The sequence below is a fragment of the Seriola aureovittata genome, chromosome 14, assembly GCF_021018895.1.
Source record: "Seriola aureovittata isolate HTS-2021-v1 ecotype China chromosome 14, ASM2101889v1, whole genome shotgun sequence".
In the NCBI taxonomy this organism is placed as follows: Eukaryota; Metazoa; Chordata; class Actinopteri; order Carangiformes; family Carangidae; genus Seriola; species Seriola aureovittata.
This window is the reverse complement of record NC_079377.1, coordinates 19,956,658-19,976,039: the sequence shown is the minus strand read 5'-3', so window position 1 is coordinate 19,976,039 and position 19,382 is coordinate 19,956,658. Positions and strand designations below refer to the sequence as shown.

The following is a 19,382-nucleotide window of genomic DNA, read 5'->3' as shown; positions in this document are numbered from 1 at the left end:
TGCCTCTGAGCTGTCTGGAGAAAAAACACCCACATTATTACACAATCTTACATTGTGTTGGTTGTTTAAATCTGATCCACAGAGACTTACAATAAATCCAGCTACAGAAATGTTACACATCGCAGTATAATTGATTCAGTATTGTGATTATCTATTGGACGGAGGCCTTATGTGAATATTCAGGGACAGACCCCCCCGGGAGCTGATGAAGGGACAAACTGCCTAACCTTGACAGCTGCTACGACGAGATAGCTTTTTAGCTTTTGGCAAGAGTGGAGGTTCCCTTTAATATGCTACGTATTTTCACTTTACGCCATTTGTTTTGTTTGTCTTTTGAGCGTCATGGTCGCAACAGGGTTTAGGCAGAAATATAATGCTATAACGCTAACATGTTGTCATGTCATTGTAGCATTTACCTCAAGGCACAGCTGAAGCTGACAGGAAATTTGGGACTGGTTTTTTAAGAGTCCTGCGATGAGACTTGTCCCGAGAGGAACTACAGATCAGTTGTTTTAGCAAATGCCCCGAAACGAAATGAACTCCAGTCGGGATGAAATGATTACTCAGGGAGTTTTATTAATAAAATGGATTCTTTCTCAATCTGCATTTTTGTCTGAACTTGTGTTCTTGACCCAAAAAGTAATTCAAGCCCACATTTAGCCACAAGTACAGTCCTAATACCCATGAGCTATAATGCATCACCATTTCATGGAGTCCTGTCTGTGTTTAGGTCTAGGCAACAAAAGCTTTGTGGTTTTGGTTAAATATAGATTATATTAATAAGTTTGTACAATGTATGTGTTTGTACATATATGTACACACATTCAGGATAGGTCAAGTCACCATCTTGCTGACGTGAAGACTCATTTGACAAGGCCTCATCTCCTTCCACCTTTGTGAGAAAGCATCAGCATCATCTTCAGTGAGTCACGTCAGTATCAAACGTGTTATCTGCTGGTATTTTTAATTTAGAAAGCAACCACAAAGAAATGAAGACCAGATAAAGTCAGTTTCAGTTAAGTTTCACTTTCATTCTCTTATACTTTGCCCCTCTTTGACTTATTTTTAAATTTACATCCACAGTTTCAACCAGGTTTCTAAACAAGCGAATGCTACTCCGTGTTTGAGAGGGGAAAGTGAGAGATAAGCCTGGACACATGTTTCACGAACAAGCATGTGAATCCACAGATAACCTGCATCTTGTAATGAGCCGCAGTTACTAAATTACTTTCAGAGATCAGAACATGGTTTCAGACTAAGCATCTGTTTGTCGGCACAAAGCATTACTGAGCCGGAAAAATCTGCGATTCATCTTTTCTTCATTCTCTTTTTTTCTGTTGCTTTTTTTGCTATTCCCATCATTGAGCCATTTAACTTAAGACCCACTGTATCCCTGGAGCATCACAACAGCAGGGATACAAGTAGCTCCTACAAGTTGAGAAAAGAAGAGCAGTCCTTTAAAAGGCAGTCGGTGGAGACTTCAGGACTATTAAAACCTTTGATCATCTTAAAGACACCCACAGGCTGTCCCAGTTCCTGTTGGCCCTGGACTCTCAGTTCATGTGACATTTGCCTGGAATGTTTGTTGAGACACGTTGACTGAGTCGGCACGTGTTTCCGAGAAACCACACACACACACACACACACCGCCATCGTCAGCTAAACACATGGCCAGATGCTGAACGACCTGGTTGTCCTACAGATTACACTGTGATACTGGATATCAAACCTGAAACATGATACTGCCTGGGTGGCATGTTGGCATAGTGAGGAGGGAGGTCATTTAAGGTGACTGGGGTCCTGATAATAGGATTTAATCTATGTTTAATGAAGACAGTGTACAAGTAAACCTTGCCTGTATTATTTTATATGACATGAATGCTTCGTTTAGATTTGGAGATATAATTATTGCGTGTATTATTATTCATTAGTATTTACATGTCCTATATTCTGGAGCTTTAAAGCTGCATTTAATAATTTCAAAGCAGCGAGACAAGCTGAAAAAACATTGACAACAATGGCAATTATCATATGTTAAGGTGAATTTGTTAGTAAAGCACAAAGCAACATTATTTATCATTTATTATTCATCACTCTCCTGAGAGAAGTATCTGACACTCTAAACAGCTGCATGGCCAGAAACGAGGCAGATGAGAGCGGAGTTTGTGGGACATTAAAGAAAAACAAACGGATGCTAAAACGCTCCAAAGAGCTGAGGAGTGATAATTCTCTGTGGATTCATTTCTGGAAGTGACTCCCTTACACATTACATGTTGTCATTTGATCCATTGTTTAATATAAACATATTGATGAGTGCAGCTTTAAATGTTTAAACGGAATAGCAGTATTTCGGTAGCAAAACGAGGCTCCCATTGAAGATGAACGGCTCCCGTGTCTTGCAGAAGCAGCAGGACTTATAGAGAGGATGTTATTCATTTTTGAAAGAACTGCACCTCCTTCCTCTACAATAACAGATTTGACTCAGAAGTCTGTCAGTCGCCTCAGCACTAACTAACGTTATAATGATGTGATGTTAAAATACTACACGTGACATCTTTAAAATTTTGTCAGAATGTTCTTGAGTACTTACAATGCTGAAACTATTAGACATTAATCAAGTGGTTGACTGGCAGTAAATTAAAATGCCTATCGTTCAATGGCTCCAGCTTCTGAAATGTGAGGATTTGCTCATGTTTTCTCAATCTTATATCATTGCAAAGTGATTACTTTTTGATTTTGAGCTGTCAGTCAGACAAAACAAGCAAACTGAAGGTTTGGGACTTTGGGAACTTCCTTGGTGCATTTTTATAAAATTTTCCAGAATTGAGGGCAGAAAGCAAAATTTTTGATCAGATTTACCAATAAGGAAAATGTAAAGTATTTCTTTGTAACATTATATAGTCACAAAGTTTGGAAAATAACATCCTTAGGTATTACTTCTTAAGAGTTTAACATGGCACCATAACAAACAACCCCTGAGCTATCATCAGATTTAGATTTAAGTGTTGCTAAATCCTGTTTGGTATGTGGCATCACCTTTTTACTCCCGAGCTCCACCCACTTCAAACCAGTAAGAAAAGCACAAATGCAGAATGTTCTCACATGAAACATCCAAAACTGTTCAAACTTTGGCAGAAAATAATCCTGACCCTCTGGATTCACGTTACTCAGAGCAAGAGGCCGATTGAGAGAACAGACGCCAGGTGTCTTAAATTCTTAAGTCACCATTTTTATTTTTGACGCGTACAATGTGGGTGCACAACGTCCCTGGAGAGACAGGGATGCACACGCCAGTTGTCTCATACAAATTGATTAAATAGAGTGAGTCGTACAGTTAAGAGAAACTGAATCATCTGTGTTTAGGTGGACAAAAAAAAAACCATGTCAAGTATCCACCCAAACAACTCTGTGTGTGATGATTAAGACCAGGAAATATGTCAGAAAGACATAGCAGAAATATCCACACAGGTCTAAAAGCGTCTTTTCATCTATGAGGAGCATGTGAGTCATGTCTGGATGCTATATTTGGTCCTTTTCAAGGTTATAATGCTGAAAACTGTTTGGAGCTTTGTTTTAATACTTTTTTCAGCAGATGCAAGATGCTGTTTAAATGTGGGTGGACCAGGCGATTCAGAGCTTAACAGATGCTTCAAATCCTGCGTTTTGTCCGCCCAAACCAGGGGAATTAGCCGCGGTATGAGGAAGAGTAGACTTAAAACAGATAGAATGGACACTTGTTGGTCCTTTATTATATCTTCCTTTGGTGCTAATGAGTGATCACCACTGACAAAAAACATTTCCTGGAAATGCATTACCTTTGCAGGCAGTAAATGACTCTGAGGAGCTGAAGTGTTTACTCTAGTCATGTGTCAGGTGAATGAACCCTTAGATAAAAAAGATTTCATCTCTCTGCATACAAAAAGCCTAACTAAATACAAACATGTTTTTCCATGTGAAGAGTTAGAGCGAGGAGCTGCTCTGTGTGTTGCAGCTCTGTGCAGAGGGTGTGGGCCACTTGTTTGTTCGGATGTTTTCCATTTTCTCTGGAATGTTCTCAGAGCTGTTGGTTAAAAATGATCTGAACACACACATGCACATCCTCCCACACACTAACTTCGTAACATGAGGGTTTTTATAATTGGTTGGGTATCAGACTCCAAGACTTTTCAACAGCTTAAAAAGGTTGAGACAGAGGCTTTCAAAGTCTGCCACTGGGATTCACAGACAGTGAGACAGTCTTTCTGAGCCTCAGTGACGTTAAAATAAATACAGATAGTGCAACATGAAAGGAAGACACTCCTTTTATTATTCTTTGTTTTACTTCTATTTGGTAGATGAGCTCCAAGTTCTGGAACTACAGTTCCCATAATTTTGGAGGGGTTAAGTATAATGTTGCCGTGGAGTCAGTCAGTTAGCATACATTCAGGTCACAGAAGTAATCAATGGTTTCTCTAAAAGATAATTAACCTACGATGTTTGAAAAACCCAGAGGGTCGTTTAGAAACTCACTGCTGTTCTGAGGATATTTTCACAAACCTCAAAGACTCCTCTAACCATTGGGATGAAAAGATATTTCACCAGCTGAATTATAATAAAAGACTTTTAATCTGTTTCCCAAGTTTGGATCTTATGACCCGTCCAGATGGCTGACAGGCTGTCGGTCATCTGCTAGTAAATGAGGCACAAACTGGGGTTAGGTTGCAACCTGAGCCCTGTTGTTTTTTCTTGTATTTGTTTACACTTTGGCAAACTGGCACCATTAAAAGTGTGTTGAATTAGCTAAATGCAGTTAATCTAATGATACACAAAAACAATAACTCAGGTGAATTCTGGAGTTCCTCTGGGTGTCTTTTTTATTATGTGATAACTTTGCAAAGTGAATCCAAAGACATGCAGTGTCACTGCAGCAAGCGGCCAAAGTAGATTAACGGGTTGAGTTTGGTTAAAGCTCAAAATCAAAAATATTCCACCATTTGCCTTATTTACTTTTTCTTCTTTACAGATACTTGCTGAGTCATACCAGCCAATATAAGAACAAGGCCAAACTATATCACAATTTGTTGTGTTTTGACCAACATTTTTCGTTTTATTTAATCAGTGACCTCATTGGTTGGTTCTTTATTTTGTTATTTCAAAATAAGATCTTTTTCAACTCCACCACGATCCCCACCCCACCCAACCCCACCCCACTAACACACACAAACACAGAGACACACTTCACAGTTTGAAAACCTTTGAGCCAAGGTCTAGAAATCTTGTGGGGCAGATAGGCATCAACTCAGCAACGGGCAATTAGATTTTGGTAAGATCTGGGATTTCCAGCAACAGATAGTTTTGGGCATTTATACTATCGTCATGCACTAGTAGGAAAGTCCCACAGTCCTGGGTTTTCAAAGTTGTTGGCTTAACACGACCTACATGTGAAACTGTATGAGAAAATCCAACGGCATCACTAAACTTTGAATGTTCTTAAGAAAACCCCCCGACACAGTGGACAAGGTCTGGATTCATTAGCAGTGTCTATTTATGTGATCACTGGCTGTGTGTTGGTGTTAACCGCTACAGACTTTGAATTTTAGTTTGACCACTAAGAGTACCGTTTGTTAATGTTCTCTTCCCACACAGCAGAGACGCGGCCTGTAGGTAGTATTTTTGAGTGGGCTACCTTTACTATGAACGTGTGTGACCTGTGGACGGATTGAGAGTGAAAGAGACACAAAGTGCTGTTTGGTTTATGGTATTTTTGGTCATTTCCTGTCTTTTTATGGTCGTTTTTGTTTTTGATCTGCATCTTTTTGTGGATATTTTGTGTCTTTTAGTTGAGCTCTATGACTTTCAAGCAAGAAATGTAAACCATTACACAATTTACAGAGGCTCTGGCTCCAGCCTCAGGCCCCTGGTTCTCTCAGGCACAGGTGCAGGGGTCTGAGAGGTCAGAGGTCAGGATTTGCCTTGATGCCATCACTTTTGGCAAATTGGTCAAAGATTAACACTCTTGTTCAAATACTGGCAAAAATATCTGTTCTGATATCGTTATCACCAGTATGTCATAAAAACCTGGCAGACAAACAAAATAAGGGCTGTCGAAATTTGACACCATTAACCTATAATATTTCAATTCTGTTTTCAGCTCAGTCCTTGGTTTCCGTAGCAACATCAAGTCCGTTTTATTATTTCATTTGGCAAAATATAGTTAGAACTAATTTCTTTATCGTCTTCATTGAATATTTTGATTTTCATTTTCTCCCATGGATTTCATCCTTCATTATACAGAGTCTGTTCTTTGTTATAACACTTTATGAACCTAAATAAGATTAAACATCTTGATCAGAGGCCACAGGAGAAGGTCACTGCTCCAGAGTTGTTATACAGAATCACAGAACAAATTAAAGGCATCATTTGGTTTATTTAACTTGTCAAGTGTAAGACACAAAAACAGTCAATGTTTTCTAAGTGCAAAAGTTGAATTTATTAAGTCTTATCTGCGCTGGACATTACTTTATTACAAAAACACCACTGGAAGATTATGGGATTCCTTTCATGTGGGGTCCGCCCAAAGTAAACCAACAGCCCGTTTTGATGTTCGACTCAATTCAAAAGATCTACATGCCGGCACCACCACAATCACATCTGTGTTAAACAATTAAAGACACGATGGACAATGAGCCAATGAGAGAATACAGCAGAACAAAAAATAGAGTTCAGTTCTCTTAGTGGTTTAATGAGCAGCAAGACCTCAGCTGGTCTTTGTCAAACGTAAAAATAACACCCAGGAAAAACGCAGGCCTAGATTGTCACATTTGGTCCCACTTGCCGAACACACACCTGAAGGACTCACAGGTAGAAATCCGCTATCCGTCCTACCTGTGCTCGCAGTGGGAACGTAAGGCTATGAGCTGCTTCTCTGAGACGTTACCATCCAGCTGAGTAGCTCTGAGCATCAGGGTCAAGATACTTGCAGAGGGAAGCCTGGCAGTGTCTGTGGTCTGGATGCAGAGTCCAGCAGGACCGGTACCAGCCTCAGAAGGTCTCTGAGAGGGATGCCGAAGTGTCTGCTACGTGACAACAAATCCCCGAGTGAGCTGCAGCCTGCAGAGAGAGAGAGAGCGCAGAGCTTCAGACGAGTTCAACATCAGTTACAAAAGTGATTTTATTCTATGGTTCAGTTGTTGTTAAGGTTTGGGTAAAAGAGACTCAAATATAATTTGATGAAGATAAATCCAGTGGTGGAAGAAACACTCAAATGCTTTAATTAAAATAAAATGCTGATATGCATTAGATTTTACAAGCTCATAATGTGTTTTTATATAACCTCTTAATCTGAAAAGAAATTTGTGACTTTAGCTGTCAGGTAAATGTAGTTCTGTAAAAACTACAATATTTCCTTCTGAAATGTAGTGAAGAAAAATATAAAGTAGAACAGACTACAGTAGTTGAGTAAATGTCCATAGGTACTTTCCAACACTGTCTATAGCAGTGTGTTTTTGAAGCTGCATGATGGAGTTAAACTCCAGTGTACTGAGCATTTACATGCAAATATACTGTAAGTGTATTCAGGTCCAGTTCAGTGTGAACATGTGTTTGTCTTACCCTCCAGCTGAGTGTGTGTGTTCCTGAGGCAGGGGATCGAGCGGTACACCAGGAAGCAGGCCAGCGTGATGGACTGGGTGTCCTTAGGGAGGGCCTCGCCCCTCATGTAGGACCTCAAAACTGAGCCGGTGTCTAGAGGAGAAGACACACACAAAAGCTTACAGGTGTGTTTATTTACAGTAGGTAGTAAATGTTTTATGTTTCAGGTAACTTCAGCTGTCATAAAAATAAATGTTTTACTTTGAAAAGGCAACAAATCCAAATCAAATGTTCTGTATCCAAAACAAATTTAAAACAACATTCAAGACACAGAAACTGATTTAACGTAATAAGAACTAGAGAGCAAGAAACAAAAAGGAAAAATTTGAAAGAAATATGCTTTATGTTATTTATGTTATGTGCACTTGTTTCATTTCAGCTCAGTGTGACAGTCTCTACTGCGTTTGCCATCGCTTACAGTGGCGTTTCTCTCCTCTCCTCTAATGTCTGTTTCACCATGTGTTTGTCTTAGCCCCTCCCCCACACACACACACACACAGCAGAGACGCTGAGCGCAATAAAAACTTTCCAACAAGTGTTATAAATCCCTCTAAAACCAAATACAGACATTCTGCGACCACTAACAACTGAAAGTCAAGCCAAAATATCAGCGTTTTTTTTTCTTTTATTTTAACACACAATCTGGCTGCAGCGGTGAGGATGCTAGCGGCTCTGGGAAGCTAGTCCTGGTCAGAGCACGGGCATCTCACCTGCTGTTTCAGATACAAAGCTGCATTTTTTTGAATGAAACTTGCCCAAACAGGGAACAGAACAAACGGCCTTATATGGCAGTTGTAGGGCTGTCGATTATCCCAATGCTGAAATCTCATGAACAGGTGACAGTCATCAGGCTGAAACAAGCTATAATGAACAAGTTTGTCTAGTTAAGAGAGTTAGTGACGACTTAATCCGACTTGAGCTTGAAAATCAGTGAGAACTGACTTCTGACCAAGTCAAGGGGCAGGGAGAGCAGAGGAGTAGAAACAAGAATCATAAAAACATAACAAGGATACAGATGTAGACACATATTTCAATCATGGGTGAGCTCCACAGAACAGTAACATTCCTGATGCTTGAGGTCAAGTTAGTTTGGTTTTTCTTTGAAACGTCTGCCAGAGCCGAGAGGCTTCACGAAACATGAAAGTGTGGGATCATTTCAACTGTTTACATGATCACAGTCTCGTCCAACTACTTCACCTGTTTCCCACGCCTCTCAGTGTGCCTTTAATACTGTAAATATGTGTGCGTGTGTGTGTGTGTGTGTGTGTACGTGCGTGTGTGCATGTACAAATGATGGAATGTGTGTTTGTTTGAGTGTATACACAGCCTGTTTAACTTCTAAACTATGACATTAGTGTGCTACACCCAGTACAGGGAAACAAGCTGAAACACATCCAGCCTGAGAAATACTCGAGCGGTGACACTGCTGCTCAACAGAGCCAACACTGGAATCCAAGCACAGTGTCAAAGAATGTTTGTCTATGTGACACTTTTTGCGTTGCCATTTTGGACGGGTCTCTATTTTTAAAACAGATGATGTAAAACAGCAAATAAACAGCATCTCCTTGCCGCCGTAGCCCCAATATCAAAAACATATATTTATCAATACGTCATGCACACTTACGTCTTATAACTGGCTGGATTTAGTCGTATCATGTTTTTTTCACTCTAGGTCGGCAAATAATAATCTTTCAATCATTTACTTGGTCTAGAGAATATGGGAAAGTAATAATAAAAAAAAAGTCTATTGCAATTCCAAAAGCACAATATGTGAATTAATTGAATTTTTGTCACCTCTCTACTTTCAAGGTTCTCAGGTTGAAATCTCCTTACTTAACTTTTATCAACATCTGTGCTTGAACATGTTCACATCGCAACCGTAGATGGAGTATCTGATATTATTACTGGAAAACTGACACAAACTACTGTTAGATTATCATTGAAGTAATTTCAGCACCATCCATCCTCTCCTCACCTTTGAGCCAGCTGTCCAGTGCTACATCCACCATGTTCTTCATGACGGGCAGAAACTCTGAGGTGAGCAGGGTGTCATGGCGATTAGCGGCACCCCGCAGCACCCTGTTGTCCCACAACTCCACCACCAGGCGCAGCTGCCACAGGGGGAAGGTCTGCAGCAGGTCACCGCGACGGAGAGCACCAACCACCTGAGAGACACACACGAAGACATGGGTTAACACCAGTTATTTCAAACCCCCATGAACAGATTTCTATTACATCTGATTGTCAAATGGGCCATTGACAAAGAAAAGCACGTTAAGATTTTGGTGGTGATTCAGACCTGGGATTCCTGCCAACGGAACATTATTGTTCGTTTTCTTTCTTTCATCCTTTCTTTAATAATTAGCTTATTACCTTCATTTTTGTGGTTTGTTGTGTTGTTCAGTGTGTTAGTCATGTAATATCTGTATTTCACAAGAAAAAGTTAAGTGTAAGCAGGTCTGCAAAACTGAAGGTTAAGCAGAGAAACATCATGTTCACAGATCTGGTATAGCACCAAGTAATACTAAAGCAACAAGTTATTTTCATTTAAATCGATTAATCCTTTCGTCAATAAGATGTCAGAAGACGTTTAAAAAAAGGCCTTTATAATTTCCCACAGCCCAATGTGACATTTTCAAATGTTTTGTCTAGATTTTCAGTTCACCATCATGTGTAACAAAGAAAGAATCAAATCGTCACATTTGTGAAACTGGAACCAGCAAATATTTTCCATGTTTGTTTAAAAAAATGAGTTTCAGATTAATTTTCTGTTGATCAACTAATTGATTAATCAACTAATCATTGCAGCTTTAACTAAAGGAGTAGAGCACCAGAGCAAAGCATATCATACTGATTAAAATGAACTTATGGACCTACAAAGAACTGGAGGTAGATAATCTTTCTTATGTATTCATTCAATGGAACATCTTTGCTCGGTAATATAACTGAACTACACATAAAACAATGATAGGTACGAGTCAGGTGGACTCAACGATTCAACAGTGTCATCAAACAGCACAGTGTGTGTGTGTGTGTGTGTGTGTGTGTGTGTGTGTGTGTGTGTGTGTGTGTGTGTGTGTGTGTGTGTGTGTGTGTCACCTGCTCGATAGCGATATATGTGGGCAGCATCTCTGGACACTCTTGCGTCACACATTCATACAGCATGGATGAGAACAACACCAGAGTATCCTCCCTCTGAAAAAAACACAACGGAGTGTGTGAGTAAGTGTGAATGTGGATTAACTGAATAAAAACACAAACATAAATTCTTTGTAAAATAACATAATTCCCTACAACATGTAGATATATCCGTGACACCAGAAACTCAAACGCTCTCCCTCTTAATCCAAGCTTATTTAGGTTTATTAAGCAGCTACAGCATTTCATTATTTTAGTAAATTTATTCAACATTTATTATTATAACAATTATTATTTTTCTCTCCGTGTCTTGGTGGGTTACAGTTTTTTAAGTTCTTGATTATGATCAGTTTTCCAGATTCATGTCTGGTTGTATTTTGCATAAATATGCAGTACTGATGATGGTGAAATCTGGAAACAGTTTGCACTTCTCCGTCTGAGCTCAAATCATAGTGTTAGTCAGAGCCTTTTGATAAATTTGCATTCAAACACCCCGATTAATTTGTGCGTGAGAGCTCCTATTTGATGTTGTTTTTTTGCATTTAAGCACAAACACTCCCTGTGTTTCCTACACACAGAATTAATGACTTTCAAATGACTTGAAGGTCGTGCACATGAACCTGAAGCAATGGAACGGGGTCAAAAAAAAAAAAGAAAAAAAGGAAATCGTCAAACCTCTACACTGTGGAGAGCCTCGCTTATTACTCCTTATCTTTTCCAGTCACAAAATCAGACTTACTGTAAGTGATTTATTTTTCCTCATAACGCGAAGCACTAATCTGGACACAGCCAGAGCTAAGGCGTAGTAATATATTTAGAAGCTGTAAAAACTAAATTAAATATTTTCAATGACACCTATTCGTTTTCACAAGCCTTTAAGAACTAGGAGAAGTACGAAGTCAGATAGGATGCAGCCAGTACATCCAGGTCTACACATGGAGCTATTTCACGCCAAATTAACAAAACCAGACAGCAACAAATCTTGCAATTACCTGCCAGGAATAACAATGTCCTAATTGTAAATACAAAGAACGTGTTTACATTTAATAAACAAGGAGGGGGAGGAGAAGCAGGAGAGGCAGAGCTGGTGTGATAATAACAGATAAACAGCAAAGAAATCTCGTCCTGTTGTCGTTAAATTCGATTACAGAAGGTTACGCTGCACAATGACTTAATTTCCTTCCATTTCACTGTGCGAGCTGAAACCAGCGACCCAACCAATTAACCTGAAGCTGTGATGAAGCAGCCTCTTCACTCACAAAATAGGAGTCAAGTGATTAACAAGCAGAAGCAGCACTGGTCATGGCAATCTATACAATCTAACTCTTAAAATTACCCAGTGTATGACACGTGCTTTACATATAAGTTGCTCCTGTTTAAAGCTGAAGGAATCTGCCACGTTGCAGCACAACAACCTCAAGTGCCCGCTTTTTTTCCTCCCATGAAATCTTGTTTGCAAATCTGGCTTTGGCATAGACTGTATACATGATGGTCTCTTGTTGAGTCTACCACTTTGGTGTGGACATTAAATTTTGCACAGACATTCTGGGTTGCTGACTGATGAGTCCTGATGACTGTGGTGACTGCTTGACTTTTCATTAAGCCAAAGTAATGACATTCCCATCAGCCTCAGCTGTATTTTGTGTTTAGTGTTAATTAGCAAATGTTGGCAAAACGATAAACTAAGATGTCGAACATGATAAACATGACAACTCCCTTCGTTAGCATCCTGACGTTAACATTTAGCTCAAGTACAGCCTCACAGAGACTTTACCACAGGTGGACTCCAGTCGAGGTGTCGAAATAACTTAAAGATGATCAAGAGAAATCGGTCAAAGAGTCTGAATACATATATCAATGTGATATTTCAGTTTTTCCAATTCTGTTTGTGCTTTGTCATTATGGGCTATTGACTGTAGATTGATGAGTTTTTTTGTTTTATTATTTTAGCAAACAGCTGCAACATAAAATAATGTGAAAAAATTGAAATGTGCTGTAAGTGTTTACAAAGTGCTGATTTACACATCACTAACTTGAAAAAGGTTTCACCACACACACACACACACACACACACACACACACACACACACACACACACACACACAAACTAGTTTTCACTTATGAGAATACCATGAAAATAATAATTAGTTGCAGCCGTACTAAAAACAAAACCTTTTACCAGTGCTGTGACAATATTTAGCTAAATGAACCAAACTGACCAAACTAAAGCTGTTAGCACCTGTTTACATCAAAAAATGGAATATGGAATGTGGTCAATATATCTTATTAATTATTTTAACTGGGTAGATTTAAATTACATTTCATCAAAATAACAGTGTGTACTGGTTAACAGCTAACACTGGTTAGGTTAGTGTAGTAGGAAATTTTCATCATTCCTCATTCAACTGTAGGAACACCACTATTAACTCACTTATTTCTCTCTGTACACATAAAAATAAAAGAAAGTAATACCCTCTGTTTACATAGTTGCTTTTGATTAGAACACACCAGACATTTCCTAACAACTGATTCACACAGTACTAAAGTGTTCACTCGCTAAGACCTGACTTAAGCAAATTGATTGTGTAAATCATTAGTTTGAAACAAGCTAACACTTGCTAAGAACTAAAAGTATTAAACAACAACTTGGGAATGGATTGACCTGGTGCAACCCAATCTTGGCTGTTTGAACCAAGCATATTATATTATATGTTGTTTACATTATCTTAAAAATAAACACTTATAGTTAATATTTTTTAGGATAGGATGGTGCAAGTATCAGTATAATACATTTCTTTAGTCTCTCAGGATGTTAAAAATGGCTGCAAGGATGTGGAATCAAGGAGCCCACATCTATTTCTATGTGTTAAAAACTCACGTATTTCATTCCTTCCGATGTTTTGCAGAAGAACTCGGCAAAGGAGACCAAGACGGGCTCAGAGGTGAACGTAGAGATGGCCTCAGGCTGCGAAAAATACATGAGGAAATTGTAAAATTATTTTGATTAACCAACATGTAAGGGAAGTATAGTGAAACAGGGAAGGATAAACAGGACAGTCAAGGCAGAGTAAGAGGAAAGTAAGAAAAAAGGGTCAGAGGGGTGAATGGGAGAGAATGGCAGAAGGAGAAGTGATCAAGAGAAGGAAGAAAGGAGGGAATGATGAATGCACAAGAAGAAAAAGATGAAGGGGAAGGACAGTAATGTGTGTTTTGTGGACCTGCAGGTGTATTGACAGCATATACTAAGGCCATCAGGAAACCAGTAATAGTCTGTCAACCACACAGCTGCCTGCTGAACCTGTAGTGACAACCTGCCACGACTGGACACAGCCAGCCACAGGGGAGGAGGTCAATTCAATTCCACTCTTTTCTATTTATAGTCTGTTGTTGGTGCAGAGTCATCTCTTAAAATGCATTGGTCTGTTTTCAAACTCAATTATTAAAGGAAAAGTACTCTATAAGCGATAAAAAAACATTGTGATTTTGGGTCTATTTTGTCAGTATATCAAGATATTTCCAGCAGCTGCAATGGAGTTTGACAGCAGGAAATGTTCCAGTGATTCAAGTGATCCACGGTAAATGTGAAGTTCTGGGCTATTAACAATCAAAGTGTGAAATCCATGGAAGAAAAAGCACAGACACAAATTTCTAGATGCAAAAAAGACCCACCGGAGGGCTCAACCACACACATATACTGTAGATGGTCATAAATCATATATCCCACCACTAACTTACTGCCTGTTTTCTGCGGTTGATAGAAGTCACTTTGGCAGATGTGGGAAATCACTAACAGAGGTACTTGAAGCAGGTTTTGGGAAGCTGGGTTTACCGCAGGGACTTCATCTTAACTGAATGACTGAACATTATAAATCTATAAAACCATCTTGCATCTGTGGGGCGACAGAATCTGATTAGCTACTGAGAGCTAAGGCAAACTTTCCTCAGGCTTCCTAAAAGATGTGTGCAGACTAAACACTAAGCACATGTTAGAGCCAGCTTGTTTAGATGCTAACTCAAAGGAAAAATGTCAACAGATGCAAATAGCAGAGTTTTGATGTGGTGGAAATTGTTGTGATCTCTGTCTGTGTGGCTTGACCAAAGTATTTGCACTTATCCTGTGCAGCATGACTTCATGAATATACGGAGACAAGAGTGAAAACAAGACGTTAAATTTGAGCATAAAACTGCTGTTCTCCACACGGGAGACAACCTGTAAGGTAAGGTCCAGCTGGGCAGTAATAAGTGGGCTAGTTACGCAGCTTTGCTTCTTTGTATTATAAACAAGTATTATAGGAGAAAGTAAACAGTGAATTACAGTAATCAGAGGAAATACAAATGCAGCAATGAGTCTATTAATCGATTAATAGATTAGAACCAGACACTGTCCTATCCAGACCCGGACCTATAACTTATAAATTGAGTGTTTATATTTTAAGTTGCGCAGCTTTTCTAGCCTTTATGGCACTGATTTAGTGGCCCAGGAAACAATTACTGCAACTCGAGTGACTCTCGCCTTGTAAGTCGTAGTGGCATATAGAGTCTCCTGTGTGGTGTGTGACAACTTTTTTTTTCCCCTCTTACGTTCCTCCTTTTTAACACCGTCTCAGTTTGTTCTTTAAGTATCATTACTTCACCACAGAAACTCTCAGTAGTGTGGGTGGATACTTCGGCAGTTTGTAGTAAATAAACACAGCCTGCAAATAAAAAAAATTTAAAAAAGGAGGAAGTGAATGGCCAAGCTCTCCAGATCAATCCCTCAGCTCTATAGAAACTAAATGGAACTCAAGTGACGAATGTTGGTTGTACTGGGTACGTGTGACATCTCCATGTGTTTACCTTGAAGGCTCGCACTCCGGAGTTGCGGTGGTTGACGGAGGAGGCCAGCAGGCTCTTCCAGCCCTGGGGGTCATCTTTGTAGGGCAGCTGGCCGGCCCGTAGTTTTACATACAACACCCCATCTCTTGACAGGATGGACCTGAGGGAGATGGAAAGAGAAATTGTCCTTTAAATCAGTTGATCAAATCAATGCATGAGATCAGATTCCACTAATCCATCTGTCACTTTCACACACTTGTTTAGTGGTTTCATTTGATTGATTACCTTTGAACCTTCGGCTTCAGTTTCAAAGAGATGCAAAGACGCTCTCCATACTTACTTCAGATGCTGCGTTTCTTTGCTGAGGTCTATGGACAGTTCCCAGTAGCGTGGCCCCTTCACCTTTACCTGCAACAAATAAATATCAAAAAATAAAAAAGGATGAAGATGACTTCACTGCAAATAGTTTGGGTGGCATGAGGAATTATGCACATCACACATCGTTAGTAGAGAGGGTGCTACTCATTCCACACTGGACGATCTAGTTTCCATTGGGCTACAAAGTGTTTTCAGGCTTTACCCGTTTGAGATGGTGCAGCTCAGGAAGCATGGTGGGAGCCATCAGTTCTACTGTCGTCTCATCGTACCACTTGGTCTCCTGAAACAAGTAGGAAAATATGTCATCACGACATACGCAACAACAAAGGCTCATACATACGCAGTGCCACACTCTCGCAGATAGTTAAATCTAACAATGGAGGCCTTAAAATTGATCAGCAAGAATTCAACACACAGCCTATGTAAAGGGGCTAATAAACTTGCATCCTGGAATTAATTAGGAGAAGTCTAGAGGAATGAATTCTGCACAGGATGCAGGCGATAGTGAGAGTCTTAACTTTCAAACTGCAGATAATTAGTAGTGTTCAGAAAAAGAACAAATCCCTTTCAGTAAGAGAATATATTACTACAGAGAGGCTCCTGAGTCATCTTAACTGAGTAGGAGAGGCTGTGGACTTATTTGTATTCAGGTAAAGGAAGTTAATATTTGACAGAGAGTACATGGCTGTACAGTGCATAGGAGCAGGAGTCATTTTCAAGTGTACACATAGCTGCTTATTGTTCATGTAGCATTAAAAACAGGTTTTTGTAGCGATACACAAGTCAATAATTGAACCTCAAAATATAATATAGAATAATAAATACATTTAGAGCCTATAAATATGCACGAATGTTTGAATTCCTCTCACAGAGTCACATAATGAGTGACTGACGGTCACAGTGTCAATCTGAGTTTTCTGCTGTGAATTAAATTAAAGTGAGGAACTCAGAGGTGGTCCTCACTGTGGATAACAACCTCCATCTTTAACCTTCAACCATCCTTCACCTGCAGAAATACTGAAAAATCGAGACTCCCCCGAAGCCAAAGCACCCAAAGCAGTCACAAATAAATTATGACATTTCATTACAATCTGCGCAGCATACAGCACCATCTGTCCTTAGACCCTCAAATGGCAAAAGAAAATCTCCCCCAAAAATTGTCTTTAGTGGGGAAAAACAGAAGAAACCCCAGGGAGGGCAACAGAGGAGGGATCCCTCTTTCAGGGCAGACAGACACGCTCTAGCTGTCATGTGTTAATAGATGTTAAACAACTTCATATTCATACTATGAGTTCCTCACATTCAGAATTGGAACCTGTCATTGGCTGGTGCAGCTTAAGCGCCCTTCATTTTCGCAGGAAACTGAGCTGCTGCTCCTCCACTTCACATATTTTTCCAGATGATCTGGGATTTAAATTCACAAATTTTCAATCACAAGTTCTCTTGCTTCAATAAAACTCAACCACCTACCCTCCCGCCTGATCTGCACATTTTTACTCTTCTCAATGTTTCCCATTCCTACATGTCACACAAAGCAGTGCACAGTGGTCTGTTTTTATTGAAAGAAGATTTCATAAATACATAATTTCTTTAATGGTTGAAATCAAAATTCTTAATGACAACAAAGCCACAAACAATACGACAAATAATGTAACTGGGACTCAGAGCAGCAGAAAAACTGGAGAACAAAGTGAGATCTCTATAAGCGCAACATCTAAACAGAGCAGCAACAAAAACTCAGAGGGAGATTGAGAAATTACTGCTCATATAATTCAGGAGCTATTTACTGCATCTGTAAAGACACAGCTATGGTATTGCAACAAAGACTGTTGAATGTACATGTCTGAAAAACTGGGGCACTCCAAATAGACTCAGAGAAAATAATAGCTGAGTAAATATGGGACAGTGGAAAAACATCTACACTTATTTTCATCTAAGCATCTAATTTTCTGGTTAAAAATTATAATGGAGGGTTATTGTTTTTTGTTTTTAAGATGATAAACCTGTCAGTTTATGCCTATTTCCTGCTTCACATGGAAATGGACGTGACAGAGCACATGATCCATATGACATAACTGTGGCTAAAATGAATGGACACACTGTAGTCTTGTGCACAGTCATGCGACACCGGATGTCTGCACCACAGTGGCTTCTCTCCAGGACGGGCTGATCAAAGACAAACCAGAACCAGTGGCTGGATTCACATTTTGTTTTTTTGGATTTGGAAAGCTACAGTTATGCAGAGTAATCCCAAAAAGGTTTCTCCGATTTACACCAATTTTGAATATTTGGCCGAGATGTGGCCTGTCAGGTGGTAGTCATTTCCTGCATTGCCTTCTGCAAAGTCAACATTTCCTTGGCACGTGTTTTGCATTATGTACCTCAGCTGAAATTGTGCAAAGCTGATATAATCTAGACCCATCAAAACCTCAATCTGACCTACAATTATGCTGGTAAAAGCATTTTATATAGCCTTAGTGAACTGAAGCTAGGCAGCTTCCTGTCCTGCAAGATGGAAGGATCCACTTATTTCTAGGGGTGTATTGAGAAGCTACTATCTGCATCTGTTTATGTCACTAAAATATCTGTACTTGTATCTTTAATTGGATCTATAGCCTGTTTAATTTTCTGCATTTAATTGTTTTCCACTGCGATTTATGCTTCTTATACATTCATGTAGCTGGAAACAAAACAACAATATTTCAATCATGTACATGTATTAATCAGATAATAAAATATGACTTGCATACAGAGTCAGAATATGTGTTTCTTTAAACACTGTAGGTTGTGTATATAATTGGAGAACCTCCAGTTAATGTTTGTGGTTTTAAAAAAGAGTCTATGGGAAAAAAAAGTGAAAGCTATTGACAAGCTCGAAAAGCTTGTATGCACTTTTAACATGTTCCATGACAGTTTCCAGGAGGGACGGGGTGAATATTACAGCAAAAATTCATGTGTTTTTAAGATCTTTTCAGGATGCACTTTTATGCATATAAAATATATACATTTGTTTACAATCCTACTCACTACCTAGAGAAGTCATATTTCACCATCATTAATAAAAAGCATTCCAAGTTCAATAAATGCACGCAAGCATTTTATTGTACCAGAAACACTAAGTAAAGTCAATTATGTCCTTCAGAATCTAAAATAAATTATTTGAAATACACAGTTCTTTATAGAGCTCCCTCTGACTGGAACCACTGGAAATGTTTAACAGGTTTTAATTTATGCCGTTTTATTCCTGTTGATTTGATCTTATTCATTTTATAGTTTTTACTTCCTCTGTGCTCATGTTCTTTTGGTTTTGTCTGGTTTCGTTTCCTTTTGTAAAGCACTTCGTAGCATGGTTAAGAAAAGTACTATAGAAATAAAGTTCATTATTATAAGTATTATTATACCAAACATCAAATAATTACTAA

At 39.1% G+C, this 19,382-nt stretch overlaps 1 protein-coding gene across 2 annotated transcripts in view; it reads right to left on the bottom strand.

Annotated features, from left to right (window-relative positions):
* Positions 1–6,386: 6,386 nt before the first annotated feature.
* The window catches only part of anapc1 (anaphase promoting complex subunit 1), a 49,761-nt gene continuing 36,765 nt past the window's right edge, over positions 6,387–19,382 (bottom strand). For both annotated transcript variants that reach the window (XM_056396142.1, XM_056396143.1), the window contains exons 46-53: positions 16,163–16,240; positions 15,923–15,990; positions 15,604–15,742; positions 13,646–13,732; positions 10,729–10,824; positions 9,605–9,794; positions 7,591–7,722; positions 6,387–7,089 (exon numbers count right to left, since the gene is read on the bottom strand). In XM_056396142.1, coding sequence (XP_056252117.1) covers positions 6,947–7,089; positions 7,591–7,722; positions 9,605–9,794; positions 10,729–10,824; positions 13,646–13,732; positions 15,604–15,742; positions 15,923–15,990; positions 16,163–16,240 — 933 coding nt within the window. In that variant the 3' untranslated portion in view covers positions 6,387–6,946. The remainder of the gene's footprint in view (positions 7,090–7,590; positions 7,723–9,604; positions 9,795–10,728; positions 10,825–13,645; positions 13,733–15,603; positions 15,743–15,922; positions 15,991–16,162; positions 16,241–19,382) is intronic.